General features: G+C 37.3%; 1 protein-coding gene across 4 annotated transcripts in view; it reads left to right on the top strand.

Moving 5' to 3' along the window:
• Nucleotides 1-26,023, top strand: part of COL21A1 (collagen type XXI alpha 1 chain) — a 175,727-nt gene that overhangs the window by 83,034 nt on the left and 66,670 nt on the right. For all 4 annotated transcript variants that reach the window (XM_039244317.1, XM_039244318.1, XM_039244316.1 and 1 more), the window contains 2 exons: nt 13,848-13,901; nt 13,992-14,045. In XM_039244317.1, the coding sequence (XP_039100248.1) occupies nt 13,848-13,901; nt 13,992-14,045 (108 nt within the window). The remainder of the gene's footprint in view (nt 1-13,847; nt 13,902-13,991; nt 14,046-26,023) is intronic.

Raw genomic sequence — 26,023 nt, 5'->3', positions numbered from 1 at the left:
ATGTTTATAAAAGTAAATAAACATTAGGAATTTGTTTTTAAATATTAAATAATTGTCACCCAAGATGTCTCTTTATCATGAGACATTAACTTCTTGCATGAAGGATGGGAAGGTTTGTATTGTGAGACAGTAATGTTTAAGGAATGAAGAACCACAGCCTAATGTTAAACTCCCATATCCCAACTGTCTGGATCTAGGAGCTAGTTAGTTCCTGAGAGAGCTTTGCTGACAAATCTAATGCAAAAATACAGCCAACTTGTGAAGAAGTGGTGATATGCTGGGGTCTCTTACACCAGTGTTGCGTGGGAAGGGGTTAAGTATGCATATGAGCCTCTATAGAGAGATGGTTGGAGAAGGGTGTCTGAAGAGGTCACAATATGCTGATGAACTGAAGCTGTGGAGAACTGAGGAGCTTCTGGGTGATGGGCGGCACGGCTCAACCGACCCACCGGATTCATTCTAGGTGTAATGGCAGTGCATTTGGGAATTTTGAGATAGGAAGTGACTTGACCTGGCTTATGTTTTAGAAATATAAATATGAATATTATGTAGAGAGTAGATTATATAGGGCAAGAGTGGAAATGAGACCATGTAGGAGGTTATTTCAAGATTCTAAGGGAGAAGTAAGAATGGCTTAGACAGGGCAACGTCATGAAAAGAGAAGATAAGTGGTCATATTCTGGATTGTTTTGTAATGCAAAGCTGACCAAAACTGCTGTCAAATTAGGTGTGAGTCATGAGAGAAGGAATCAAGGAAGACTCAGAAGGTCTTTGAGTGAACAACATACTAAGTTGGGCAGCCCTGGGAGAAAATGCCTTGTTGTCTTCCAAGATGCCCTCAGTGCCTGCTAGGATGTTAGAGAGAGGAATCTTGAGTTCAGGAATATGTTTGAGAATGAAAATACACAGTTAGGACTCTATAGTTTGTAGATGTATCTATCTCAAGTCACCAGAATGGATGAGATCATTTGGAGAGTAATCACAGATTACTGTAAAGAGAAGAGAAGGGGGCAGTGGACTGAGCCTTGGGCTGTTTTCAGAGGCAAAAAAGGGAGATGGAGCCAAGGAAACTGAGAAAGACCAGTGAAGTAAGAGGAGAACCAGGAGTGGGTGGCATCCCTGGAAGCTGGGGGAGGGAAGCATTTTGAGAAGGGAGTGCTCAATTGTGTCATTGTTGCTAAGAGGTTGAGAAAAATGAGCCCTATGCCTAGACCATTGGATTTGCTAGATGGAGGTATAGGGGCCCTTGATAAGTGGGGTTTAGGGAGGGTGGGTTCAAAAGTTGGATTGAAATGGGTTGAAGAGAGAATGTGAGATAAAATGATGACAGTGACTATAGATGCTTTTTCTGAGGGCTAGAATGAGAAACAGATGAATGGAGCAGTTGCATGGTTAGGATGTGGAATAAAACGGGGGTGTTGTAAAAGATGGGAGAAAGGTGTCTGGGTGGCTTAGTCGGGCCCTGCAACTCTTGGTTTCTGCTCAGGTCATGATCTCATAGTTTGTTGGTTTGAGCCCTGCATCAGCTCTCTGCTGACAGCACAGAGCCTTCTTGGGATTCTCTCTCCCTTCCTCTCTCTATGCCCCTCTCCCAACTCATACCCTGAGCTTGCATTCTCTTTCTCTATTTCTCTCTCTTGCAAAATATATATAAAAAAATAAAAGATGGGAGACATTATAACATGTTTTTATGATGATAATGAGGCAGAAGGGGAAAATATCAATGATTTGGAAGATAAGGGATGTTTGCAGGAGGAAAACCCTTAGGTAGGCAGGAGGACTTTGGTATGTAGCCTGGGCACTTGAACCTTTATGTGCAGCAGTAAGACAAGCTGGTAATTACAGAAGTAGCTAGGTAGAAATTTGTGGGAAGGAAGATGAAAAATTTATCATCAGACAGCTTCTGTTTGAATTGAATGAAATTAATAGGTTCTAAATCTAACATCTCCTCTTTGCCTTTATCCTCAACTCCTGTTACGTGGCAACATTTTCCTTGGAGTTTCTTTTTTTTTTTTTTTTTTTTTTNAGAGAGACAGTATGAGCAGGGGAGGGTCAGAGAGAGAGGGAGTCACAGACTGAAACAGGCTCCAGGCTCTGAGCTGGCAGTCAGCACAGAGCCTGACACGGGGCCCGAACCCACGAACCGCGAGATCATGACCTAAGCGAAAGTCGGACACTTAACCAACTAAGCCACCCAGGCGCCCCTCCTTGGAGTTTCTTATATCCCATCTTTTCTCACTTCATAACTTAAAGTGTCATGTGACTTGGTGGCATTCCTTACTAGGACTCCTCAGTCCCATTAATGATGCAGCCTGAGGCCCTGTGTGAGCTCTTCCCTAATCACACTCGGTGGGATGCATTGGAGACCCTTACCTGGGTCCTACTCTGTCTTGGTACTGGCAGCTGTGATGCTGTCCCCCTCCAAAGCAAATACACTTGACATGCTGAAATGTCATCTGCTGGCATCTCAGAATGACACAGAGCTCCTCTGAGAGCACTACAAAATCATTTAGTAATAATAATTTAGTATGATCTAAACTATTAATCATTATATAATCTATAATTATATTATAATTATATATAATTAATATAATTATAATTATAATAATTAATTATAATTATATATACTTAATAGAATTATTATAATGATTATTATTATAATGAATAATAATTTAGTATAAATTATATACTAATTTATAGTAGGACTAATTTACTAGGACATTATATTGTCCTAGGCAATATACAAAGGTAGGTGCTGAGCAAGCCTTTGACAGGCTATTAGCTCTAGTTTGCATTTTTTTTTTCTTTTTAAATATTTTGTCATGAACGAAGTACTGGAAACTAGTTGTAATAAGCCTGATATAATAATCATGGACATTACTCTATGACTCTTCTTTAAGCTATAATGGACTTAGTATGTCATCTCATTTAGTACATGTGTATGTGTTTGTATGTATATATGGATTTATGTAGTACCTGAAATTAGATATTAGGAGGTATTAGAGAATATCTGATGTTAGAGAAAGAACAGAGTAGTGTCTGTCCACATCTTTATCTCTAAGACTTGTAAATGTATTGATTAGGAACTCTGCATACGTGATGAAATCAAAACTCTTGAGATGCAAAGATTATCCTGCAGAAATTTATCTATGGAGCCGATATAATCTCAAGGATCCATGTAGGATGGAGGTAGGGTGTCAGAGTCAGGGGAGGAGATGTCATGACAGAGCAGAGATCAAGGTGAGGTGGCCTTGAGCCAAGGAATGTCGGCAGCATCCAGAAGATGGTAAAGGGAAGGAGCCTTTAGAGGGAATGCAGCCCCGCTGACATGATGAGTTTAGCTCCCTAAAGCCATGTTGGGCTTCTGACCTCCAGAAATATAAGTGTGTGTTGGTTTAAGTCATTAAGTTTGGGGCAACAATAAGAAATGGATTCTCTAATGTTATTCCATTTACCCAAAGGCACAACTTTTTCCTAAATCTCTCCCTTTCCCTGCAGGAAATCTGTAGGAGATAGGAGGTTGGGTGGCCAGGCAGGAAGAGAAAGTGAGTCTGGGAGCCAGAACAGCTGAGGGTCATTAGTGTGTGTCCAAGGCCAGTGCACAGAGGGAGTGGGAAGGTGTGGGTGGAGCCTCTGGCTGGCGATCGAAGCCATCTGGACCAAGGAAACTTGGATGGAACAATTCGAAGGGAATTCTGCTTTGTTTGGATTTGGTTCTGTGCAATCCCTTCAATAAGCAGTTTGAATCTCTTTCACGTTATAACCAGGCCAAGTCAACTGAAGCTTTAAAGAGGAAATTATTCCATTCTGGAGAAATACTAATTTTCATCAGGAAAATGCCTTCAAACAAAATTAAAGGGCTCTTTTCACATTCTTCTCCTCCTTTCTCATTTCTCTATCAGTTAAATGATTTCTGTCAGCAATTTCTGAGCATAGTCTATTTTACTATTCTGTCATTATGGAAAGAGAGGCAGGGGAAATATTTATATATCCTGCTAGGTAGTTCAGAGTAGTGCTATTAGTAAAGACATTACACTGTTATGACATAGATTTATTTTTAAAAGCAGGCCATATATGAAAACATATAATAGTAATGTTTATGATTTTGTAGATGTAGTGTTTTGTTTTCTGTCATTATTAAGTACTCTTCATGAACTAAAGTACTTTAGGAAACCAAAGCCCTAGCTGGTTGTGGGAGAGATTAGAAGCTGTTTTGCCCTCCGTTTTGCTTTTAAAAGTTGCTTTGGTTTCATGGGCCTCAGTTTCTTCATTTGGAAAATGAGAAGTTGGTACCAGATGAGGCCCATTGTCTCTCCAATGCTGATTTTCTAATATTCCATGAGGGCCATCATATTTGCTAAGAAAGAAAGGTAAGCTAGACTAAACTGTCAAATTCTTGAGATGATTTTCTGTATTATTGGCCATAAATAATTCAGGAATACTGATAGCACAGTGCTACCGATAGACAGAAGAATAGATTGGTTGATGAGCCACACCCCATGAAGCAGCACCCCTCTTTGTTCCCACCCCCCATAGATAGGGATGGGGCAGGCTAGTAGGAGATGAATTTGTGTAGTTAAGAGGGAGAAAGGAGAAGAGACTGAGTAGAGTTCTTTAGGCCATTGTGATGACTTTGCTTTCACTTGAAGTAAACTGAGGTGTCTTTGAGTTAAGGACTGATATGACGTAACTTATTTAAAAACAAAATTACTCTAACTTCTGAGTTGAGAATAGATTTTAGGGAGTTGATGGCATAAGCAGGATCAGTTAGGAGGCTCTTAAGATAATCCAGGAGCAAGATGATGGCAGCTAGCATCTGGACAGTAAACAGTGAGACAAAGAGAACTGCTGGCTTTCTGGGGGGGGGGGGGTAATTTGAAGTTAGAGCTGATGGGATTTGATGATGTACTTACTCCCTGCGTGTGAAGGAGAGAAGTCAAAGGAGACTCCAGTGAAATGTGGAAGAATGAATAGGGAAACTTGGGCAAGGTAAATCAAGAGTTTGGTTTTGGATATATTAAAATTTTGTCAGATGGTCAAGTAGAAATCTTTTCAAAGATTATTTTTGCTGTGCCTGAGTGGCTTGCATCCATAACCCCAAGGTCAAGAGTTGCATGCTAGACTGATTGATCCAGCCAGCTGCCCCTGTTCAAATACAAATTTTAAGTGGTAGTTGAATATAGAAAGAAGTCTGACATTCAGAGTAATTTCCCTTTTGTCCTTTTCTGTAAGAGTGATGAGTGATATTATATGTTGTAAATGTTTCTTTTAATTGTTTGGTTTATAGCTTTGTTTTTAATTTTTAGCAGTGTAAAATTTTCTCACACTTAAATGTTGTGTTATTTCTTCTAGTGTTCTTTTTCTTGAGCATTTCTCTATTTACTTTGTTACAATTTTTAAGAATTTTTAATTCTTGATTTCACTTTTGGAATTTATTTTGGCATTTGGGGTGACAGAAATCCAAAAAGATTTAGTGAACTTGGAGAATGGCTGTTCTAATGTAGTGAAATTCAACCCAAATAAATGTATGGCTCTCACTTGTCTGGGATGTGTTACTTAAATTTAACCTTGGTGAAGAGGGATCCGCATTTGTAATGGGGTTGCCTGGAAGGGTGATTCCCGGAAGGGTGATGCAATATTTGGCATTGTTAGTAAATATATAACATCTGTATTAAGAACCATAACAGTCTTGGTTTTGAAGTGTTAGATTTGGTTTAGGATTCTATGGGAATTTGTAGGATTTGGATTTGATTTAGAAGAGAGAAATGGGGAGAGAGTAAAAACTCAGAAGAATATCTGTTGGTGAGAACTGACTGTACCTCAGGTGTAATCCAAACAAGAGGTGCTGTTTTAAAATGAGTCAAGAATGATGGTAGAGAATGGAAGGAAAGGGAAGAAAACTAGCCATTCCACTTGCAGAGTAAGCTTGACAAGAGGTGAATAATTAGTAGTAGAACAATAGGACCCATGAGATACGTTTTTATGTTTTCCTCCATCAGACTCTTAACTGAATATGGTGCCAGTTGTGGACTCAACAGTTTAAGAGCTGTGGGGAATTTGGAATTTAAGAGCTGAGTGCCATGAAGATTAAGGCCTGGAAAATGGGGTACATGAGGTTACAAGCCAAAGGAATGGCTGTTACTTAGCTTGGAAAACAGAATTATAAGTGGCTTACTGATGAAGTGTAAGAAACATTTGTCTAGAGATGAATTTTAGTTTCTACCTGAGCTCTCACTTCACCTCAGTTTGGATTCCTTTAACAAAAGGGTTTATCGTCTCCATGTCTCCCAATACCATAAGATACATGCACACACGCAATCAAACCCTGCATGAGAGTCCTACTAGTAAACTAAAATCTGGACCATTTGCCTCAAATAACCTATCTTACACTTGGGCAGTTTATCTTCCTTTTCTGTAATAAAATCTGGGTTTAAATTTTTCTCTTAAAAAGCTTTCCTAGACAAAGCTTGGTCAACTAGCTAATTAATGTTTCTCCAGCATACCCCTTATGTAAATCTCATGTATGGATCTCTTCATGTGTTCCTCATGGGCCTCTTAAATATGCTTATTTTTTTAAATATTATGGATAGTATATAAAATAATGATGTGTGTATAGATATTATATAGTACTGTTATGTGTGTGTGTAATTAAATTCTTTTTTTTTTTTTTACAAATAGTTTATTGTCAAATTAGTTTCCACATAACACCCAGTGCTCATCCCCACAAGTGCCCTCCTCCATGCCCATCCCTCCTCCCCCCCACATCCATCAGTCCTCAGTTTTTGTCAGCATTCAAGAGTCTCTCATGGTTTGCCTCTCTCCCTTTCCCCCACCATTTCCCCCTTCTTCTCCCCCTTGTTCCTCCTTCAATTTCCACCTAATCCTCCTATACGTGCAAACATATGATATTTGTCCTTCTCTGCCTGACTTATTTTTCTCAGCATAACTCCCTCAAGGTCCATCCATGTTGCTACACACGGCCAGATTTCATTGTTTCTCATTGCCATGTAGTATTCCATGGTATAGATAAACCACATCTTCTTGATCCAAGTAATTAAATTCTTGAAGGAATTGTTTGGTGACACAACTAGCATGTGTGATTTCAAAGATAAATTTATGCTTACATTGTGTGTTGTTTTGTTTGCAATCTGTGTGAGTACAGGGCTATTTCTGCTATTATTTTAGAGCCCTCAGTAGCAGTGACTGGTTGGGCTCCATAAATATTTATATGTTTTTATTCTTACTTATTCTTTCTTTCATTCACCATTCATATACCTGATATTGATTGGGTATTTCCTTTGTTCTTGGCACTGTTCTAATTTAAGGAAATATGCAATTAACAAAGGAGATAAGGGGCGCCTGGGTGGCTCAGTTGGTTAAGCGTCCAACTTCAGCTCAGGTCATGATCTCACCGTTCGTGGGTTCGAGCCCCGCGCCCCGCGTTGGGCTCTGTGCTGACAGCTCAGAGCCTGGAGCCTGCTTCAGATTCTGTGTCTGCCTCTCTCTGACCATCCCTCCCTCCCCCCCACTCTCACTGTCTCTATCTCTCTCTCAAAAATAAAACTAAAAACAAAAAAAACAAAAAAACCCAAAGGAGAAAAAACCCACCATTTTGAAGCTCACATTCCACTAGGGAGGGGCAATAGTAATGAATACACAATAATAATAATAATAAAAATAAGTGATATCAGATTGTGGTAAATACCGTGGAAAAATAGAACAGAAAGAGAAGGAATGAAGCTGGTTATTGGCCATTTCCCTTTGAATAGAAAGCATAATTACTAGAAATTTAGGTTAGGAAGTAAGAACTGTTAAAGATGCTGTTGGTTACCTTAAAAAGTCACACATTCTCCTTTTGCTTTCTTTTTTTTTAGTGTTTATTTACTTAATTTGAGAGAGAGAGAGCGTGTGAGCTTGCAGGGGAAGGGCAGGGAAGAAGAGAGACAGATAATCCCAAGCAGACCCCACACTGTCAGCACCAAGCCTGATGCGGGACTTGAACTCACTGATTGTGAGATCATGACCTGAGCCAAAGTCAAGAGTCAGACACTTAACCGACTGAGCCATCCAGGCACCCTGTATGTACATTGTTCTTTTGAAATAAGCTTAGTATAACGTTAAGTGGAGTCATATGCAGGGAACGAGGCAATTTACCTAAGTTTAATTAAATTCTGTGAACCCGAGAGCCAAGCTGCATCTGCAGAGATTATTTGTCAAAGGTAGGAAGTGTTTTTCTTTCATGTGTGCAGCTCAAGGCAAATTATTATAGGAAAGCAAGTGATATCATTCCATGCTTATCACTCATCCACTTTTACTTAAGGGAGGGAGAATCAGATATAGATTAAATTTCATTTATAGTAAATGGAGTTTGCTTTCAGTAGAAACTTTGTTTTATCCCCCAACAGAAGCTTATATCTTCCCAGGGCCAAATGTAAATTCTTTATTTTAGTCAATAAAAATACTTTTAAAAAGTCTGTGCTATTACTTTGCAACCAAATAACAGTATTTTCCTCCAGATTCCCCCATTCAGTTAGTTATATGTTATCTGCCATGCGCTGCACAAGCCAGAAACCTGGGCATCATACTATAACTTCAGATTCCTGCCATCCTGTAGCTTATCATCAGGTTGAATTAAATACACCCTGAATGGACTCAGGTTCTACCTACCATTATCTTTCCCCTGTGGGAACGTCCCATATGGTCTTTCTGCTTCTCCCTGCCCCTTTTAATTGTTATCTCCATGGTGTAGCAAGCAAGCTTCTCAGTCTGATTGTGTGATACTCTGGTGTAGTAGATTGGTTAAAGACCAAAATCCTTCATGGGGCACCTGGGTGGCTCAGTTGGTTAAGTGTCCGACTTTGGGTTTGGTCATGATCTCACGGTTGGTGGGCTTGAGCCCCACATTGGGCTCTGTGCTGACAACTCAGAGGCTGGAGCCTGCTTCGGACTCTGTGTCTCCCTCTCTCTCTGACCCTCCCCGACTTGTGCTCTCAAAAATAAATAAACATTAAAAGAAAATTCCCCACAAGCTGTGCATGTAAGCACTGGTAAGTTGCTGATCCAGTCTCGTTTGCATCATGCTTTCCCATGTGCTGTCTCTTCTTCTGTCTCCATGGATATGGCTCATCTTGTCATGCTTCATGGCATATTTTGAAGGGCTTCCTCTTCCACACTGTGCTTCCTTTGGTGCTCCTTTGAGCTTGTGTCTTCAGAAAGCTTCCCTCTCTACTCTTTACCTCCCATAGCATTCCAGTTCTTTTTTAGAACTTAGCTCAGGTTTAATTTTACATATATTAATGGGATCTATTAGTCAAGTAATTTGAGCAATCAGTTAAAGCATATAAACTACTTGACTGATAGTTTGTTGTTAGGTGACAAACAAATGAGTTGAGTTTCTATATTAGCTATACATGAAAAGACAGATATAAGAATACTTTTGGCATTTAGTTGTGTAGAGTTATAACGTGTGCTCATGGCAAGAAGAATCCATAGAGGACATTAAAAATATACACTTGATTTTGGTTACTTAGTTACCCTGGCTATATACTTAAGAGGATCTTGGAATTTTGGAAAACCTTGAAGAAAATTATGTAATAGAATAAACTTTGAATCACATTCTTACATTTCAGAAAGAAGAGTGACATCCCAAATGCTATCTATGGATTTTATTCTCATTTTTAGTATTTAGAGTACTGAAAGGAAATCGATTACTCTATCCTCATCACTATTTGAGAACTGTATATTTAGATTGGCAGAATATTTTATGGTCTAATTAGAATTGGGCTCAGAAGAGATTGTGACCCTTGCACATTTGATGATTTTATTTCCTTAGTTTCCATTTCAATGCTATACATCTTTCCTGGAGCATTATAACTATGAATCATGGAAGGAAATTAAATTGATTCTGTATTCTTCAACCCTACAATTTGGCAGTGAGAATATATTTTTCCTAAAAAATGACTCATTTATGAAAAGACTTTCTGTGAACATGGAAAAGACTTTATTGTCAGAAATGTTGCACATGGTGGATATTTGGACCTGCTAATAATTGCAAAATGGCAAAATTAGTGTCGAACAGTATTGATCAAAGATCTTGTGAAAGTTGTACTCATACCGGAAAACACAGAAAGCTGTGTATTCAGAAAAATAATAACTCAGCTGTATGGAAAGCTTGTCAGGGCATTTTTCTTGTTCAAGTGTACCCTGTTATGAGTCAACAGTGTTTAGTTCTTGCTCCTCTTGGAAATTGTTCTCTGTTGTAATATTCCTCCCTGTTAACCTTTATTTTCCTGATTTTTAGTCCAAATTTTGTTTTTCTCAATTTCATCCAGTTTCTTCTAGTGGTTTGCCCTGGGATCCCTCAGCATGGATGTGGTTTTGGTTTTTCTTAATTTTGTTACTAATCATACTTCCTCTAGCTTTTAAAATAACCTTTGAGTTTCTTTATATAACTAAGTTTTCAAGAATGCCTCTCTTTGTAAGTTAAGAAAAAAAAAACCCACATCAACTTGGCTCTCATATTGTGGGAAGCATTTATTATCTTTTGTATTTTAATTCTTCCAAAGACAAAGCAAACAGGTCTATTATAAAATACACTGAAACCTTGTTCACAGGTTCACCATTAGATCCATATGAAGTGTTGAAAAAGGGTTAAATCATGATGATGACTGGATCTTCCATTCCTTATGTGCTAACAGTGCTCATTAAGGCCACACAATAACAGTTTGCAGAAGTGTTCTTATGGTTTTGTACAATCGTCGTTGAATCTGAAGGGAAAAAAAAAAAAAAGAAAACTCACATTTAAGTTTCTAGCACCTGCCAGGCATTTTCACCTGTGCTCCATTTGTTTCTTTTCAGAAGTGAAGTGGGCACTGTTATCCTGGTTTTGGTAAGAAACTGAGGCTTAGCTAGGCAGAGTTACTTAGTCAAAATCCCGTAGAAAGTAAAGGGAGGAGCAAAAATTCAGCCCAAGGTCTTCCAATTTCAAGATTCATTGTCTTTCCACTTTAGTGAGTTGCCTCCCAGGATTTGGGGATATGATCACTCTGCCTGAGGTCACATTATGAGTCAGAGGTGAGCTGGGAACACAGTCTGGGGCATCTCCACGTTGCTTTAATCCATTAAAATGCGATGTGTCCTCTCTAACAAATGGATCATATTAATTTACTTCTTTGAAGAAGAGGACAATTTTTGATCTTCTACAAAAGATTTGTTGTAAAAAAAAAAAGTAATAAAGCAGATATGACATTTGGCTTAACTTTTGAAAAAAATGTGAAAAAAATAATTTATTACAGTGAACTTTGCAGATGACCAGCCATTTTGATAAATAGCCAATCTCCATGGTAACTTTCTTTTGAGGAATTTTAGGAACATTTGTATTCTTTGGGCACTCAGAATTCTAAACAATTTAAAAGCAGCCCGGCAAATGTCCTTTTTTGAATCTGATTAATTATCCTCGAATCATAAGATCTGGTCTATCATAAAACATTTTCTGATAGAGAGTGTTCCCATGGACTCTATCAGCTTACTAGTAACTTTGGGCAAGTTACTTAATCTTACATGCCTCAGATTCCTCATCTAAAAATAAGGATAATACAGAACCTACATTAATTAAAGGGTGGTTGTGAGGGTTACACGAATTAATATATGTGATGTACTTAATCTGGACTATGGTAAATACTGTATAAATCATTGCTGCTATTGTTTCCTCTCAATTACAACAGCCTGTTATTAATTATATCAGACTATCCAGAGAAGTGCATACAGGATTTTGAAGGATCTGGAGGCATCCTAAGTAGCAGCAGTTATAAGTAACCTAACTCTCCTTGGGCATGTGCTAGCAGTGACAGAGTTGAAATTTAATTCCAGGCCTATCTGAATGCAAAGTGGTTGAAGGAAAGAGATTCAGTAGTAGCTAGAGTGATAGAGGTAAAAGGCTGAGCAAACTGTTTGGATTGACTCTTTTCTTTCTTCCTACTGATCTTGAGAACATAAACCACATAGTAAGACTAAAAACTTGAATTTGCTAGTGGTAGTGGCACAAACATAACCTGGATCCTTGGGGAAAGGGATTTTTCACTTTGTGCAGTGTGGATGACTCAAAGGTAACTTCTTTCAAAGTTTGATTAACCCAGAATTGCCAAATGCTCTGTTCAGTGCTGGAAATAAAGAAATGAATTGGACCGGGTTTCTCATATCAAGGGGCACATAATCCCATGACACAGAAACAGTGGCCACCCAGGGAACATATGTTGGGCTTGAAAGCTGCAGGTTGCTTTGTATGGAGTATAGAAAGGTTTGTTATGAGTCTTATTCACTGGTGAAGCAATATGTTTAAGGATTGGGCACAGGGACTCAGGAGAAGAATTTGTTGAGAAATCCTGGAGGAAACATGATGATAAACTCGGAAGAACTGGACAAGTATGAAGGAAAGTACCATGCTTGGTGATAGAAATTATATAGTCTGTCATTGGGAGAATAACGGAGAGCATTCTACAGAATAAAAAATGTGACTGTATGTAAAGGGAGAAAACCAGTAAGACTGATGTTGCTGAGACAGCAATTATTATTGTTACTGGTATTGTTAGGCATCAAAAGAATAGTAAAAGGGATATTTAAAAATGGGAGTGGTAAGCAGGGAATTTTGCTATCTCTAAAATCACATCTAAAAATGTGCTAATGAGTGAGTGGGTGAATACAAAAAGCAGTCATAAATAGCCACATGGAAATGAGGCTTTTGGATTTAACAATGAAGATATAATTGGAAACATTAATGACATCTGTTTTAACATTGTTGACAACAGAAAGCTGTATGGAAACAGTAAGACCCACAAAAGAGGGGGTCTGAATAAGAGAGCGAGGTGCCAGGTGGTCCAAGTCAATGTGACATTGACCTAGGGAAACCTAGACAAATGTTGAGGGCCTGCCAAGTTTGTTTTGGAGTTTAATTGCCATGTGCTGAGTGAAGGGTGAATAGTTGGCCTTGTCTGAAACAGTTGTGCTGTTTTGCCAAAGGCCCAGTTCTGGAGGGAGAAGTAAGAAGTAGCGGAGACAATGGGGCGCCTGGGTGGCTTAGTCGGTTGAGCGTCCGACTTTCGCTTAGGTCATGATCTCGCGGTTCATGGGTTCGAGCCCCGCGTCGGGCTCTGTGCTGACTGCCAGCTCAGAGCCTGGAGCCTGTTTCAGTCTGTGACTCCCTCTCTCTCTGACCCTCCCCTGCTCACGCTGTCTCTCTCTCTCTCTCCTAGAAATAAATAAAACATTAAAAAAAAAAAAGTAGTGGAAACAAAAGTGACCCTTGCCTCAATGGACAGTGCAGCCTTGGGAGGTGGGGGAAATGTGTCACAGCCATGCTCATGGGTAACATCAGCAGCTTTCTAAAATGAGCAGTCCAAAGGCTGTTAATGACTTACTCTGAAGAATAACATTTATCAAGTTTTAATTTATTCCAAAGATTAACTCAAATGGCCATTGAATCAGGTAGTTTCAAAATGTATTACATTTGTATAATCCGCCAATCTTATGTGTTTTTCTCTCAAATATGATAAATATGTTTCTGTGTGCAAAACAGTTTTTGAGGGGGAGCTGTGAATTCAAAGCCTTCCTTTTAATTGAAGCATTTGTGGTTATTTTTATTCGTCTAAAGATATTTGAGACCTTTCCCCTAAAGACTGGGGGATATTAATTCCTTTTTCAGCATTTGAAACTTTGCGATTTTTGTTTCTTAAACAGTCATCAAGTGAAGTCTTAGGTGTAAGACACTCCAGACAAGAGTGAATCCTGAAATGGAGGGCTGCTCTTTGTGAGTATGATGAAATATTAATTATTTTTTGTTTACTTTTCTTTAGGGATATCAAGGAATTGCAGGATCTCCAGGTGTCCCAGGACCCCCAGGAATACAAGTATGTGATTCATAGATACACATTGTAGAATTACTATTTCTACTGAACCAAAAACGTAACTAACAGAATTGTATTTTGTGCTTGATTTAGGGAGTTCAGGGACTACCAGGTTACAAAGGAGAACCAGGGAGAGATGGTGAAAAGGTAAATGCACACAAACAAAAATGTGTCCAGTCATTCTGGTCATTCCAAGAAGACCAAGGATGTTACCTATGATGATTCCCATTAAGTCACGTTCACCTTGGTGAATTCCAAGATATGTGGGCTCAGAAAGTTGTCAGTGGTCATTGGCTAATAAAGCTCACAGAAGGCTTTTATCACTAGAGAAATTGGTTGTAACTGGATGACCATCTGATGATGGGCTTCACGCTCACCAAGGAGCCCTACGTGGTGCTTGATCTCATAACGTGATCTCATGACCTGAACCAAAATCAAGGGTTAGACACTTACCCAACTGAGCCACCCAGGTGTCCTGGTACAGGGTCTTTCTTAAATAAATGCTTGGTTTTGTGTTGTTCTGTTTTGTTCATCCAAGTAGCGTGGTTGCAGTTGGGATGTAGCATACGGTAGGTTGGCATAGGTCATGGGCATGACATGGGTTGAAGCAGTCTCAAAGGCAGATAGGAGATTTAGTGGCCAGAAAAGATGGAATAGGTCAGGGCAGCTTTATAATTTGGGGAGAGTCAAAGGACATAGAGCAGCAGCAGCAGTTGGTAAAATTCCTGAAGAAGTAGCATAAAATTCTTGTGTCTACTATGTGGCCTTTGTGAATCTTTTCAGCCACCGAGAAATCTCTGCCTATCGTAAATGATGGAGGTACATATTAAGAGGTGATAGCGCCCACAGGAATGACAGACATCTTATATTTCATGCTGTGGCAGAGTTGAGAGGAGTAGCCTGACCTCTGCCAGGTGAGTGGGGGATTCCACTGGACACTTGAAGATCCCTGTCCGACGAGACCATGTGCCAGACACCTCACCTCTATTCCTGTTTACAGCATCACTGCTGCGTCTTTAACATTCTCACAATTGGTCTGATTTGGAGGTGGCAGGGGGGTCACAAAAGTGTGCATATATGAATGAATGTATCTATGAATGAGTGAATGTATACATTTATCTGTTTTTCTCTCTACTTGGTTTTAGAGACCAGATATAAAAAGGAGGGTTTTTTTTTTGTTTTGTTTTGTTTTGTTTTTTAATTCATCTTAAAAGAACTGGAGTAGAGTGCCTATTTGAAAATAGAAGAGTAACAATGATTTGATTAGTCACATCTTTAACTGCTCTGTTGTATGGGGTCATGATACTGTCTTCAACATAGATGGGCATAAGTTTTACAAAGTCAGACATTATGTTGAATAAAATAAGATGAATGTTGATGTGAAGGTCTCTGTTTTCAGTCTAGTAATAATTTCGCTCAAGAGTTGCTTGTTTTATGAAATTTGTTGTTTGGGGGTAAAGTCTGATCTGATATAGTCGTTCTGGGTCTGACATCACTGTGTGCTGTGCCATCTAAACTTCCTCCTCACATTCCTTGTGGCTTTAGAGTGTCCTTTATCTAGAGTTGCAGTAATTGAATAAGTTAAGGACTTTTCCTTGGTTCTTCCTCTAGAATATAGTTCCTTAACTTTCAGAAATAGGAAGGTTGAAAAATAGACCCCTGAGATGACTTTGACTTGTGGCGGTACAGGACATTTTTTCCAGGCATCACGCAGCAGCCTCTGAGAGATTGTTCCACACGGCACTGTTCTCCATTGGGATATTTTCCCAGAATCATTTCCATTTTGTGGATTTCTTCTGAAAACTCCCATAGTAGGAGTTTCCACTTAAGATAATTAAAACTACATGCACTTTCTTGCTGACTTTAACATTTGTTGCTCACATATCTGACAAAAGAATGTGTATAGATTTTGCAGGGGTTTTCCCTCCCTGAATTTATAAAATTAATAAGGAGCACCAGTTCACCAAATGGTCTTCAACTGGTAACTCATTTTACAATATGCTTTATAGTTATTATTTGGAATTTAAAAAAAGGTACTTCAAAATACTTCCACAATTATAAAGAAACCCATGTATTTAAATTGTGGGGAGAAACACATATTGTTAAAACTTATATTAGGTTGTACTGATGAACTGATAGGTATTTATGGGTTTTTGAATTGAGCATAAAACTTTCCATGGAAAATTCAGTTCTGGACACATGGGAGGTAGTAATAATTTATTTTTTTAACCTATCCAAACTTTGTATAAACTCATCACTTCGTTTTTCTGGATTTAAGAAATAAAGTATGTTAATTATATCTAAGGTCTCATTATGGAGCTAATTACACATTTTGTTTAATTTCCTCATTAGATCATTTAACATTGAAATTGTCCCTTCAGGATTTCACTTTCCCATTGTCCCTAGTATGCATATAAGAGTGTGATATGATGAATAAGATTTCCTTACTTCAAATAAATCCCTAAAATCGTGATTGCACTTCCCAAGTCAAAAGATTAAGTGGTATTACAGTGATTCATATGGTCAGTTATAATTAGGGAACACTGAGATACATGTTGAAAAAACGGAATAAAGGACCAACTTAGTATATTAGTGGTTTCAATTCTTACAGTGTCTGAAGACAAGAAAAAAAAAGTTAAAAAAATTAAAGTCAAGAGTGACATGAGAGGAGAAATAGAACTGTCTTTGTGAAGTTGCCACCTTTTTCTTCTTTCTCAGAAAAGGAGGGAAATCAAACTGTAGCTTTCTGATAACACCAAGGTGCAAACACTGGTGTGCTCATGGCTGGGGTTGGAGGGGGATGAGGGTGGGAGGCTTAATGCAGTTACAAGTTTATAGACTGGGCTGTGAATTAAGACTGCTTAACTACCTAGCCATGCTTCTTAATCTCTTCAAACCTGTTTTTCAAAATCTGAAAAGTGGGTGGTCTCGTGTTTCCTCATAGTTTTGTTGTGAAGGTTAACTAGGCTATGCATGTAGTTGGCCAAAATCAAACACTATACCTTAGTGATGATAATGTTGATATTGATTAGTGTTCTCCCTCTTACTTGTGTATGTGTCTAAATTCTGCCCTCTCTCCTGTTAATATGGATAAACTGTCCATATATAATGTCCAGTCCTCCTCCCAGGCTCTGGATCCCATCCTTCTCCACTACTTTGTGTAATGCGTAATTAATTAGCCCTTCTTTGCTGTGTCATTAGTTTTTTTCTTTTCTAGTTCATTTTTTTTTGCCCAGAGCCCAAAGAGTGACCCATCTTAAACCAACCAAACTGAACCCCCTCCTCTACCATGTAGTCTTATTTAGCTACCACCCATTTCTCCTTTCTTTTATAGTAGAAATACTTTAGAATAAAGTTTGCCTTTTTACTCTCTTCACTTTCTCACTTCCCTTTCTCCCTTTAGTTCACTCCAGTAGAACTTCCATCCCAAACTTCTGCATATTTAGATTAGCATCTACCATCTTTGAAATCCAGTGGTCAGTGTTTTCCAATGATCTCTGCTTATCTTGCTGTATGTCTCAGCAGCATTTGACACAACAGACTTTTCCCTTCTTCTTGGAACAAGTTCTTCTTTTGGCTTATAAGATAACATATGTTCCTAGATTTTCTCTTACCTTCAATGGTTACCTTTTCACTGTTGACTTGTCTTCTCGTTTTGGAGTATTCCCAGGTTCAGTCCTATGCCCTTCCTCTCTTTCCTTAAAGAGTCTATTTAATTGAATATTATTAAATAGAAATCTTATATATTTACATAAATATATAAATTTATATTTATGTTAATTATATAAATATAATATTGGTGATAAACATATGAATATCAATATATTAATGTGATCAGTGTTATAGTTAAAATATATATACATATACATACATACATATTGTCTTCTTTTTCTTTTTTTCGTTTATCAAAAAAATCTTTATTTATTTTTAGAGAAAGAGAGAGAAAGTGTGAGCAGGGGAGGGTAAGAGGTGACACAGAATCTGAAACAGGCTCCACACTCTGAGCTGTCAGCACAGAGCCAGATGCAGGGCTTGAATTCATAAACCGTGAGATTCTGACCTGAGCTGAAGTCGAATGCTCAACTGACTGAGCTACCCAGGTGCCCCAAACATTCTGTTTTCTAATGAAATATTTTGGTTCATCTGAATATGAAGACACTGGAATTGTTGTTAAAACCAGGGGTTTTCAGAAAAACTTTTTGTATTTTTTATGGATGGGGTGGTACCACATTTTCCTTCTACATTTTTTTCTTAGAGGCTTTTCTTCCAAAAAGCAGTAGTAATTGTGCCTTCCTCAAATACTGTCTGAAGTCGGGTTTTGTTAAATGTCTCTTGTGTATAGATGGTGCTGACCTGTGTGTGCCCACGTGTTTATTACTTCTGTGGATACTTTTACAATGTCTTGGTTGTTTTCTAATCTTGCAGCTTCTTTTCTTTTAAGGCTTGGTAATGGATTCAGCATCTCCGTTTATTACAAAGAATCATTAATTCCAGGTCCCGCCTCATTTGTTGGCTTCTATGCCTTTTTCTGTCCCATTTTCTTTTCCTCTACTGGCATCTCTGGGAAACTTGAAACTTTCATTTAATTTTTACAGAGTGCTTCATATTTTGTTGTTTCTAAATGCCATTTCTCATGTTCACTTCGGGTATATTGTGTGGTCACTGAGAAGTTATGGCAGTGACTCTGTTGTAAGAGCTCAGGAACCAAGAGCCTGACTGATTCAGTGATGATCTCCAAACCCAAGAGATTTGCCCATCGCTGTATTGAAGACAGGAAACGATTTAGTAGATTTAAACAATTCCCAGTAAATCATTATTGCCTGAGCTTCTCATTTGTTTTTGTGGGAGAAGACAAAGAACAACCCGAGATAAGCAAGGCTTCTGATGTATTGAGTGCTTGAAGGCTTTTACTGTGGCGTGTACATTTTTCTGTTTCATTTTTAGATATGTTTTGTATCAGTATCATCCATATGCATTTCTTAGCACATGAAATCCTCACAAAAAGTCCTATGAAGTTACTAGAGAAAGGCATACAATGCCTATTTTATATTAATTGTGAAGTAGATGATTTCTACTCAACAGCTGGGATGACTGAAGAATGAACTTAAATCGTTTGTCTGAAGTTACTCAAGAATCAGGGGGTTGAAATAAAATGTCTTGATTTCAGCCTGTTTTTTTGTTTGTTTGTTTTGGGTTTTTTGTCTTGTTTTTTTTGTGTGTGTTTGTTTGTTTTTTTTGTTTGTTTGTTTTGCATTGTCCATAATGGTTTTGAACCATGTGACTTGTTCATTTCTCCCCCTATTTACTGCCTGCACTAGGAGAAGAATCCCTGCCTGCCTGTCAATAGCCACACATATAGGTGGATGGGAGAACTGGATGAAAGAGATCACATTGTATGGATTGTGCCATAAGAGACAACTCATGTTCTCCATCTCTCTCAAGTGAAGGGAGATTATTCACTCTAGATCATAGATCATCAGACTTTTAAATTGTAAACCCTTTGCAGTAAAAGACTTTTGGGCATGTAGTTCCATATCTATGAATTATATGCCTGTGCTACTGAACAAAGCATTATATGCATTTAAAACACATGCATACACTGAGAAGTTTTTAAAGAATGAGGTTTTTAACAATAGTTTTCATATTTTCTTACAATGCACATAAATAATCTTGACTTCACTTTAGAAAGTATGACTCTAGGTCAGATTATTGGATGGATAAGCTCATCAAAGTCATATTTATCGGTCAGGAAAGTTTTGGAGGCAACCTGTGGAAATGGAACCATCTGACTGTAAATCTTGGTATACTCTTTGATTCTACTCTCTTGTAAGCTTGGGCACAATCAGAATTGTGACTCTTCAAAACAATTGTTTTATTGGCATATTTTTGGAAGATTCAAAAGTGTTTATTGTATTTTAGAATATGAAAATATTTTGCATATTCAGCAAATTATCATTAATCAGTAGCACAACATCAGCTTAGGATACAGTGACAGGTAGAGCTCTGCTTTGACAGCGTGAAGCCTACTTGGGATTCTCTCTTTGCCTATTCCTCTGCCCTTCCCCCACTGGTGCTTATGCTTTCTCAAAAAAAAAGTTTCATTCTCAAATTTTCTATCTATGAGTTACAGGAGAGTTGACAATTAATGAAAAAAACCTGTAAGCAGAAGGTTAATCACAGCTATATACTTGATGGGCTGTACTTATCCAGTGTAAGAAATCTCTAAATTAGAGATGTTCTGATTCTTAATATGTTTCTGTGTGTGTGTATGTGTGTGTGTACGTATGTATGTATATATTAACAAGACTGGAATGAACATTTTTGTATATATTCTCATTTTTCAGTAATTTTTTCTGAGAATACCAATAGGAAAACATCTTGGAACTGGAATTTATTACAGGATTAAAGGGTTAAATGCATAATTAAACTTTTACACAAATTGCCTGTTTAACTTACGGTAAGTTTGTACTCCCCTAACAAGTGTGTGAAAATATGTTTCCTCACCCCCTCCTTTTTTTTTTTTTTTAAGGGGTATTTATTTATTTAGAGACCACACTTGAACGGGGGAAGGGCAGAAAGAGAGAGGGAGAGAGAGAATCCCAAGCAGGCTCTGTGCTGTCAGCTTAGAGCCCTTATATATAGGGGCTGAATCTCATGAACCATGAGATCATGACCTGATATGAAATCAAGAGTCAGACACTTAACGAACTGAGCCACCCCTGTGCTCCATCTTTCTTCAGAGTTTTTAATTTTCACCAGTACAAGTTATAAATGTATTGGTCTGATTTGCATTTTTGTATTAGTGAGTAAGGTAGAGTACTTTGTCATGTGATTTTTGGACATTTTGTTACTTCTCTGTAATTTGCTTTTTAGTCATATCCTTTTTTTTTCTTTTTACCGGGCTGTTGATCTTTTTAAAAAGTGATTTTTATTTACATTTCATAAATCGTATGAAAGTATTTTTCCTGGTTTATATTATGTATTTTGACTTGGTTTTTGAAATTTAGGCACACATAAAATTTAAATATTTATGTTGGTATAGATATTTTTTTCTCTCCTTATGTTTGTGTCTACATAGTATGATTCCACATTAAAACATTTTGAACATAATAACGACAGACCTTTGTTAATTTATATTTTACTCTTTAAAATTTTGATGTTTTGAGTAAAGTTAGATGAACATTCATGTTTTTCGCTCTCTTTTCCTAAACAGATAGCCAATTGCCACAACATTTATAGTATACCACTTTTTTCTCCATTTATTTGAAAACTCATCATTACTAAATTTCCATTTTCACTTGGGTCTGGTGTTTTTGGCTTTCCTTTCTGTTCCATTTATCTGTCTATATCCTCTCCAACACCACACTGTTCTTAATTGTTGTCACTTCATAATATTTAATATTGGCAGTCCTAGTACTTCCTCATTATTCTTTATAATCAAAATTTTCCTGGCTATACTTGCATGCTTATTTTTCCAGATAAAGCTCAGTATCTTTTCTTCAATGTTTTAGAAATTCCTATTCATATTTTAATCAGGATTCTTTTGAATTTATGGATTAATTATAGAATCATTGTCATAATTTCAATACTGATTTTTCCTACTTAAGATTATGATTTATTTACCTTTTAATTTCATTTTTGAAATGTAATAAAATATTAGAGTTCTGTTTTTTCATGTTGATCCTAAACATTACCCAGGTTTATATCTTGGAATTTTTATATCCTTTGTTTCTATTATAATGGAACCTTTTCTTTAATATATTTTCATATTGGTTATTGCTTATATATAAAAACTTTTGTATATTACCTTCTTAAAGCAGCAGTTAACTGAATTAGTAATGTAGGGTATTAGGTATATTGGTATATTATGTAGTATAATCATACATAATGATGACTTGTTTTCATCTAGTTTTTAATCTCCCTTATTTCTATATTGTGTATAAATTCAGTGGCTAGTTACAACTGGCTAGAAAAGCATTAAAAATGGTGATGTTGGGTGACTTTTTTCTTTAAGTTTCAAAAAGTCGTGGAGTCTTTTATTACAGGTTTATGGCTTCTTTGATAGTACAACTCTCTCAACAGCAGATGAATATTTGTAATTTTGTATCTTTGGTTTTTCATTTCAGCCAATAGCAGCATCCACAGTCCTTGCTTTAGTCATGGCTCCTTTTACATTAATTAATTAACTACTGATAATTAATGATAAGTGACTTCTATTTATCAGACATCCATTACACTCTTAGGCTTTTTTTTTTTTTTTCTTATGCCATTCTGTCCAGCCTGAAGGGATTTATTGGACCCACTTCGATTGATTCAGAGCATCTAAGAATAGTGTTTAATGGCCACCCCCTTGATATGATTCTTCCCAGAGGCCATTTTAATTGAACTTTTAAAAGTCCTTCCCAATTTCAATTTTTACCTATTAGAGATGAGAACAAAGTTGCGTCTTCTAATCTCAGGGTTTTTGGACTGGGTCTGTTCCTTTTCATTACTACTTGTAAATTAGCTGATTCTTTTTTGAGCTTCTTTCTTTTACAGTACCTTTCAAATACAGTCAATACCAATCACTTGATGATACTAAGATTCTCTTTTCTTAATTCTTTACCTCTAGCTCTAAGTTGAATTGATGTATTATTTGCCTTTGCAAGCATCACAAAGTTTTTGTCAAATATTTATCATTATATTAAATGAGTCACCATTTTCAAATGTTTACTAATTTTTTTCAGTACTCAGTATTCAAAGCCAATGCCATGTATTATTGTTTTGGCAGACTACTTTTCCTAATATACCAATTTTTGTAATAATTAACTTAGATTAAACTGTATTACAGTAGCAGATGACCAAACAAACATTTATTTGTCTTTCGCATTACATGCCCATTGTGGATAGATTTTGGCCTAACTTTACCATCTCTTTGCTACCCCTTACATTAAACCGTAGACATAACTTATGTGAACAACATGGGTTTGAACTGCATATATGCACTTAAACACAGATTTCTTTTTTGGTAAATATAGTATAATACTGTAAACATATTTTCTCTTATTTTCATAATGTTTTCTTTTTTCTAGTTTACTTCATTTTAAGAATCAGTACATAAAACACATAACATACTAAATATGCATTAATCAATTATTTATGTTATTTTTAAAGCTCCTGATTAACAGTAGTCAATTAGTTAACTTTTCGGAGAGTCATAAATTGTATGTGGATTTTTAACTGCATGGTGGTCGGTCCTCCAGCATCTGCATTGTTCAGAGGTTAACTGTAGTGTGTTTAGTGTGTTTCATGTGTTCTGTATTTTGTAGATACTGTCTCAATATTCCTCAGCCATTTCCTCACTAAATTTCTCTCCTCCGTCTCTCCTCTCCCCTCTTAACTGTTATATATTAACATATATGCTATGCCTTTTTATTTTACTTAAAAAATCTAGTTTATACATATGAGAGTAGCTTTGTCTAAATAGTCATTTTTCTGTCCCAATGTTGGTAAACGCTCATTTCATCTGAGATTTGTTTGTTATCTCTGGTAAATCAAAGTTTGAAGATTATGGCTTCTATAACCTGTAGCCAGAGAACAGAAGTCAGTTGGGACTTTGTCCAGTCTTAATAGGGAATCTGAGTTTGCCCCCTTCTTCTGTATTTTTATCAAGTATTTATTGTCCACCTAAATTCCATTTTATCAAGAGTATAACTTGATAAAACTTAGTGTAGCCTGACTATCAAAGGGTTATTTAAACTCAGTCAAGAGTTAGTTCAGATAGTATTATTTAATCTTTTCTCCTTATAGAAACTGTTCCTATTCCTTCCTGTCCCAAGCATAAAGGAAAAAAAAATTTTTTTTTCAAAAGATAGTTTTGGTTCTCGAATTAGAAGTTTATATGTACATGGTAGAGGAAAGAAATAACTCAGTTTTCTTGTTATTCCTCTTGGTCTCCTCCTAAATCTTATTTTTTTCTTTTATTCCTTGTTTAAATTGTTTGATTTTAGGACTAATAAGCTTTAGAATTGTGGCATTTTAGTGGCTCTTCTCTCTCTCTCTCTCTCTCTTTCTCTCTCTCTCTCTCTCTCTCTCTCACACACACACACACACACACACACACACACACACACACACACACACCCAGATTGTTTTTAATCTTCAGTGGAAAATTAAGGTAGTCAAGGGAAAGCTATTACCCATGAGGAGATATTTTTTACAAGTCAAAAAATCCTATTCCTGTTTAGACCAGAAACAGAGAGACCCTGAAATGCAGTGGTGTAAATGAGAAAGAAGTTTATTTTTCTCATGTAATCAGTTTGTGTACCCCTTCAAGGACTCAAGTTCTTCTTATTTGTCTAGTCTCCCTGAGAATGTTGTTCTCTTCTACATAGTCAAGGCTATATCACTGGTCACTGCCTTAACTGCATTGTAATCTTACCTTAGCATAATGGGAAGGGGGAAAGAGAAGTCATAACAATAACTTTCTTTTTAATCAATTATGTGGAAGTTACATAAGTTCCACACAAACAGATTCTTCTAGAAAGAACTTAGTTATATGGCCATGCTTAACTGCAAAGAAGACTGGGAAATATAGTCACTAGGTAGGAAGCTTTGTGCCCAGATAAAAATCTTCTCTTGGAGGGAAAAGGCAAATAGATTTTTGGATATAACCATTAGCTAGTATACTTTTTATATCAGATAGACTTCTAGGTAAAGTAAAGAATCCAAATGTAGGGGCGCCTGGGTGGCTCAGTCAGTTAAGCTTCTGACTTTGACTCAGGTCATGATCTCACAGCTGGTGAATTTGAGCCCCACATTGAGCTCTGTGCTGACAGCTCAGAGCCTGGAGCCTGCTTTGGATTCTGTGTCTCCCTCTCTCTCTGCCCCTCTCTCACCACTGCTCATTCTCTCTATATATCTCTCTATCTAAAATAAATAAACATTAAAAAAAAAAGAATCCAAGTGTAATACAGATAGATATGAAATATAATGTAACTTTTGTTTCTTATTTTCCATCAGTTATTATGGGAGAAGATAAGGGAATTCCTGGACTTTCAGCCCTGGTTCCGTCTCTGTAAAAAAATTGGTTTATAATGGCTCCCATTCCTTTGCTAATGGAAAATCAAGGAATGTTTTCTGTGGAATAGATTGGTTGTTAAAATTAAGTTTTTTTTTTTAAATTAAGAAGGCCAATGCTGTATTGGTCTAGTCAGATAAGTACATTCCCAGATTTTCCTGCAATTAACCAGAGTGAATAAGGAATGAAATTGCTTCAGAATAAAACAGAATAAGTCTGAATGAATATTAGAGCCCCTACACAAGAGGTCATAGTAACCCCAGCCAGGAGGTTTAAAGCCTCCCAGTGAAAAGTGTCCATGGGAACAATTGGAAGTTACACCATTCTCTGTACTTTTTCAACTTGTATCTTCCTTCTCTTGTGTCTGTCCTGTCACCTGTAACAGTTGACTGTTGGGAACCTACCTCCTTACAGGGCACGATGCTCTGGATATTACTGCTGAAGTATCAATAAGTCACTAGGGCTTCTTGATGAAGATGAAGGGTAGAACATACAGATTAACTTTCTCTATTTCTTAAACTCCCATGAAGACCCAAGGGAGCTCAATCTTTAAAAACAAAGTGATATGATTCATGTGAGAGAGAATCCTGTTTGTGTGTGCATACACACACACGTGCACACATGCATGCAGATATCTCAAAAGCTTAGGAAATGGTAATAAAAATACTCCTGAAAACAGAGGTGGATTGAAGGTAGAGCTAAAAATGGAAGCATGGTTGAATACCCCTTTAAGAACAGTGAGATCTGGGAGGCCTGGGTGGCTTAGTCGGTTAAGCGTCTGACTTTCGCTTAGGTCATGATCTCCCGGTTTGTGGGTTCGGGCCCCGTGTCGGGCTCTGTGCTGACTGCTGGCTCAGAGCCTGGAGCCTATTTCATATTCTGTGTCTCCCTCTCTCTCTGACCCTCCCCTGTTCACGCTGTCTCTCTCTCTCCTAGAAATAAATAAAAATATTAAAAAAAAAAAAAAAAGAACAGTGAGATCCCACTATCCCTTCCTCACCTCTGTGTGGTTAAGTGAGTCTCCCTTTTACCCTGGCAGGACTTGAAAGTTTATTATCTGGGGATG

The sequence above is a fragment of the Hyaena hyaena genome, unplaced genomic scaffold (assembly GCF_003009895.1).
Source record: "Hyaena hyaena isolate Hyena2069 unplaced genomic scaffold, ASM300989v1 scaffold_242, whole genome shotgun sequence".
Classification (NCBI taxonomy): Eukaryota; Metazoa; Chordata; class Mammalia; order Carnivora; family Hyaenidae; genus Hyaena; species Hyaena hyaena.
This window is presented reverse-complemented; position numbering and strand designations above follow the sequence as displayed.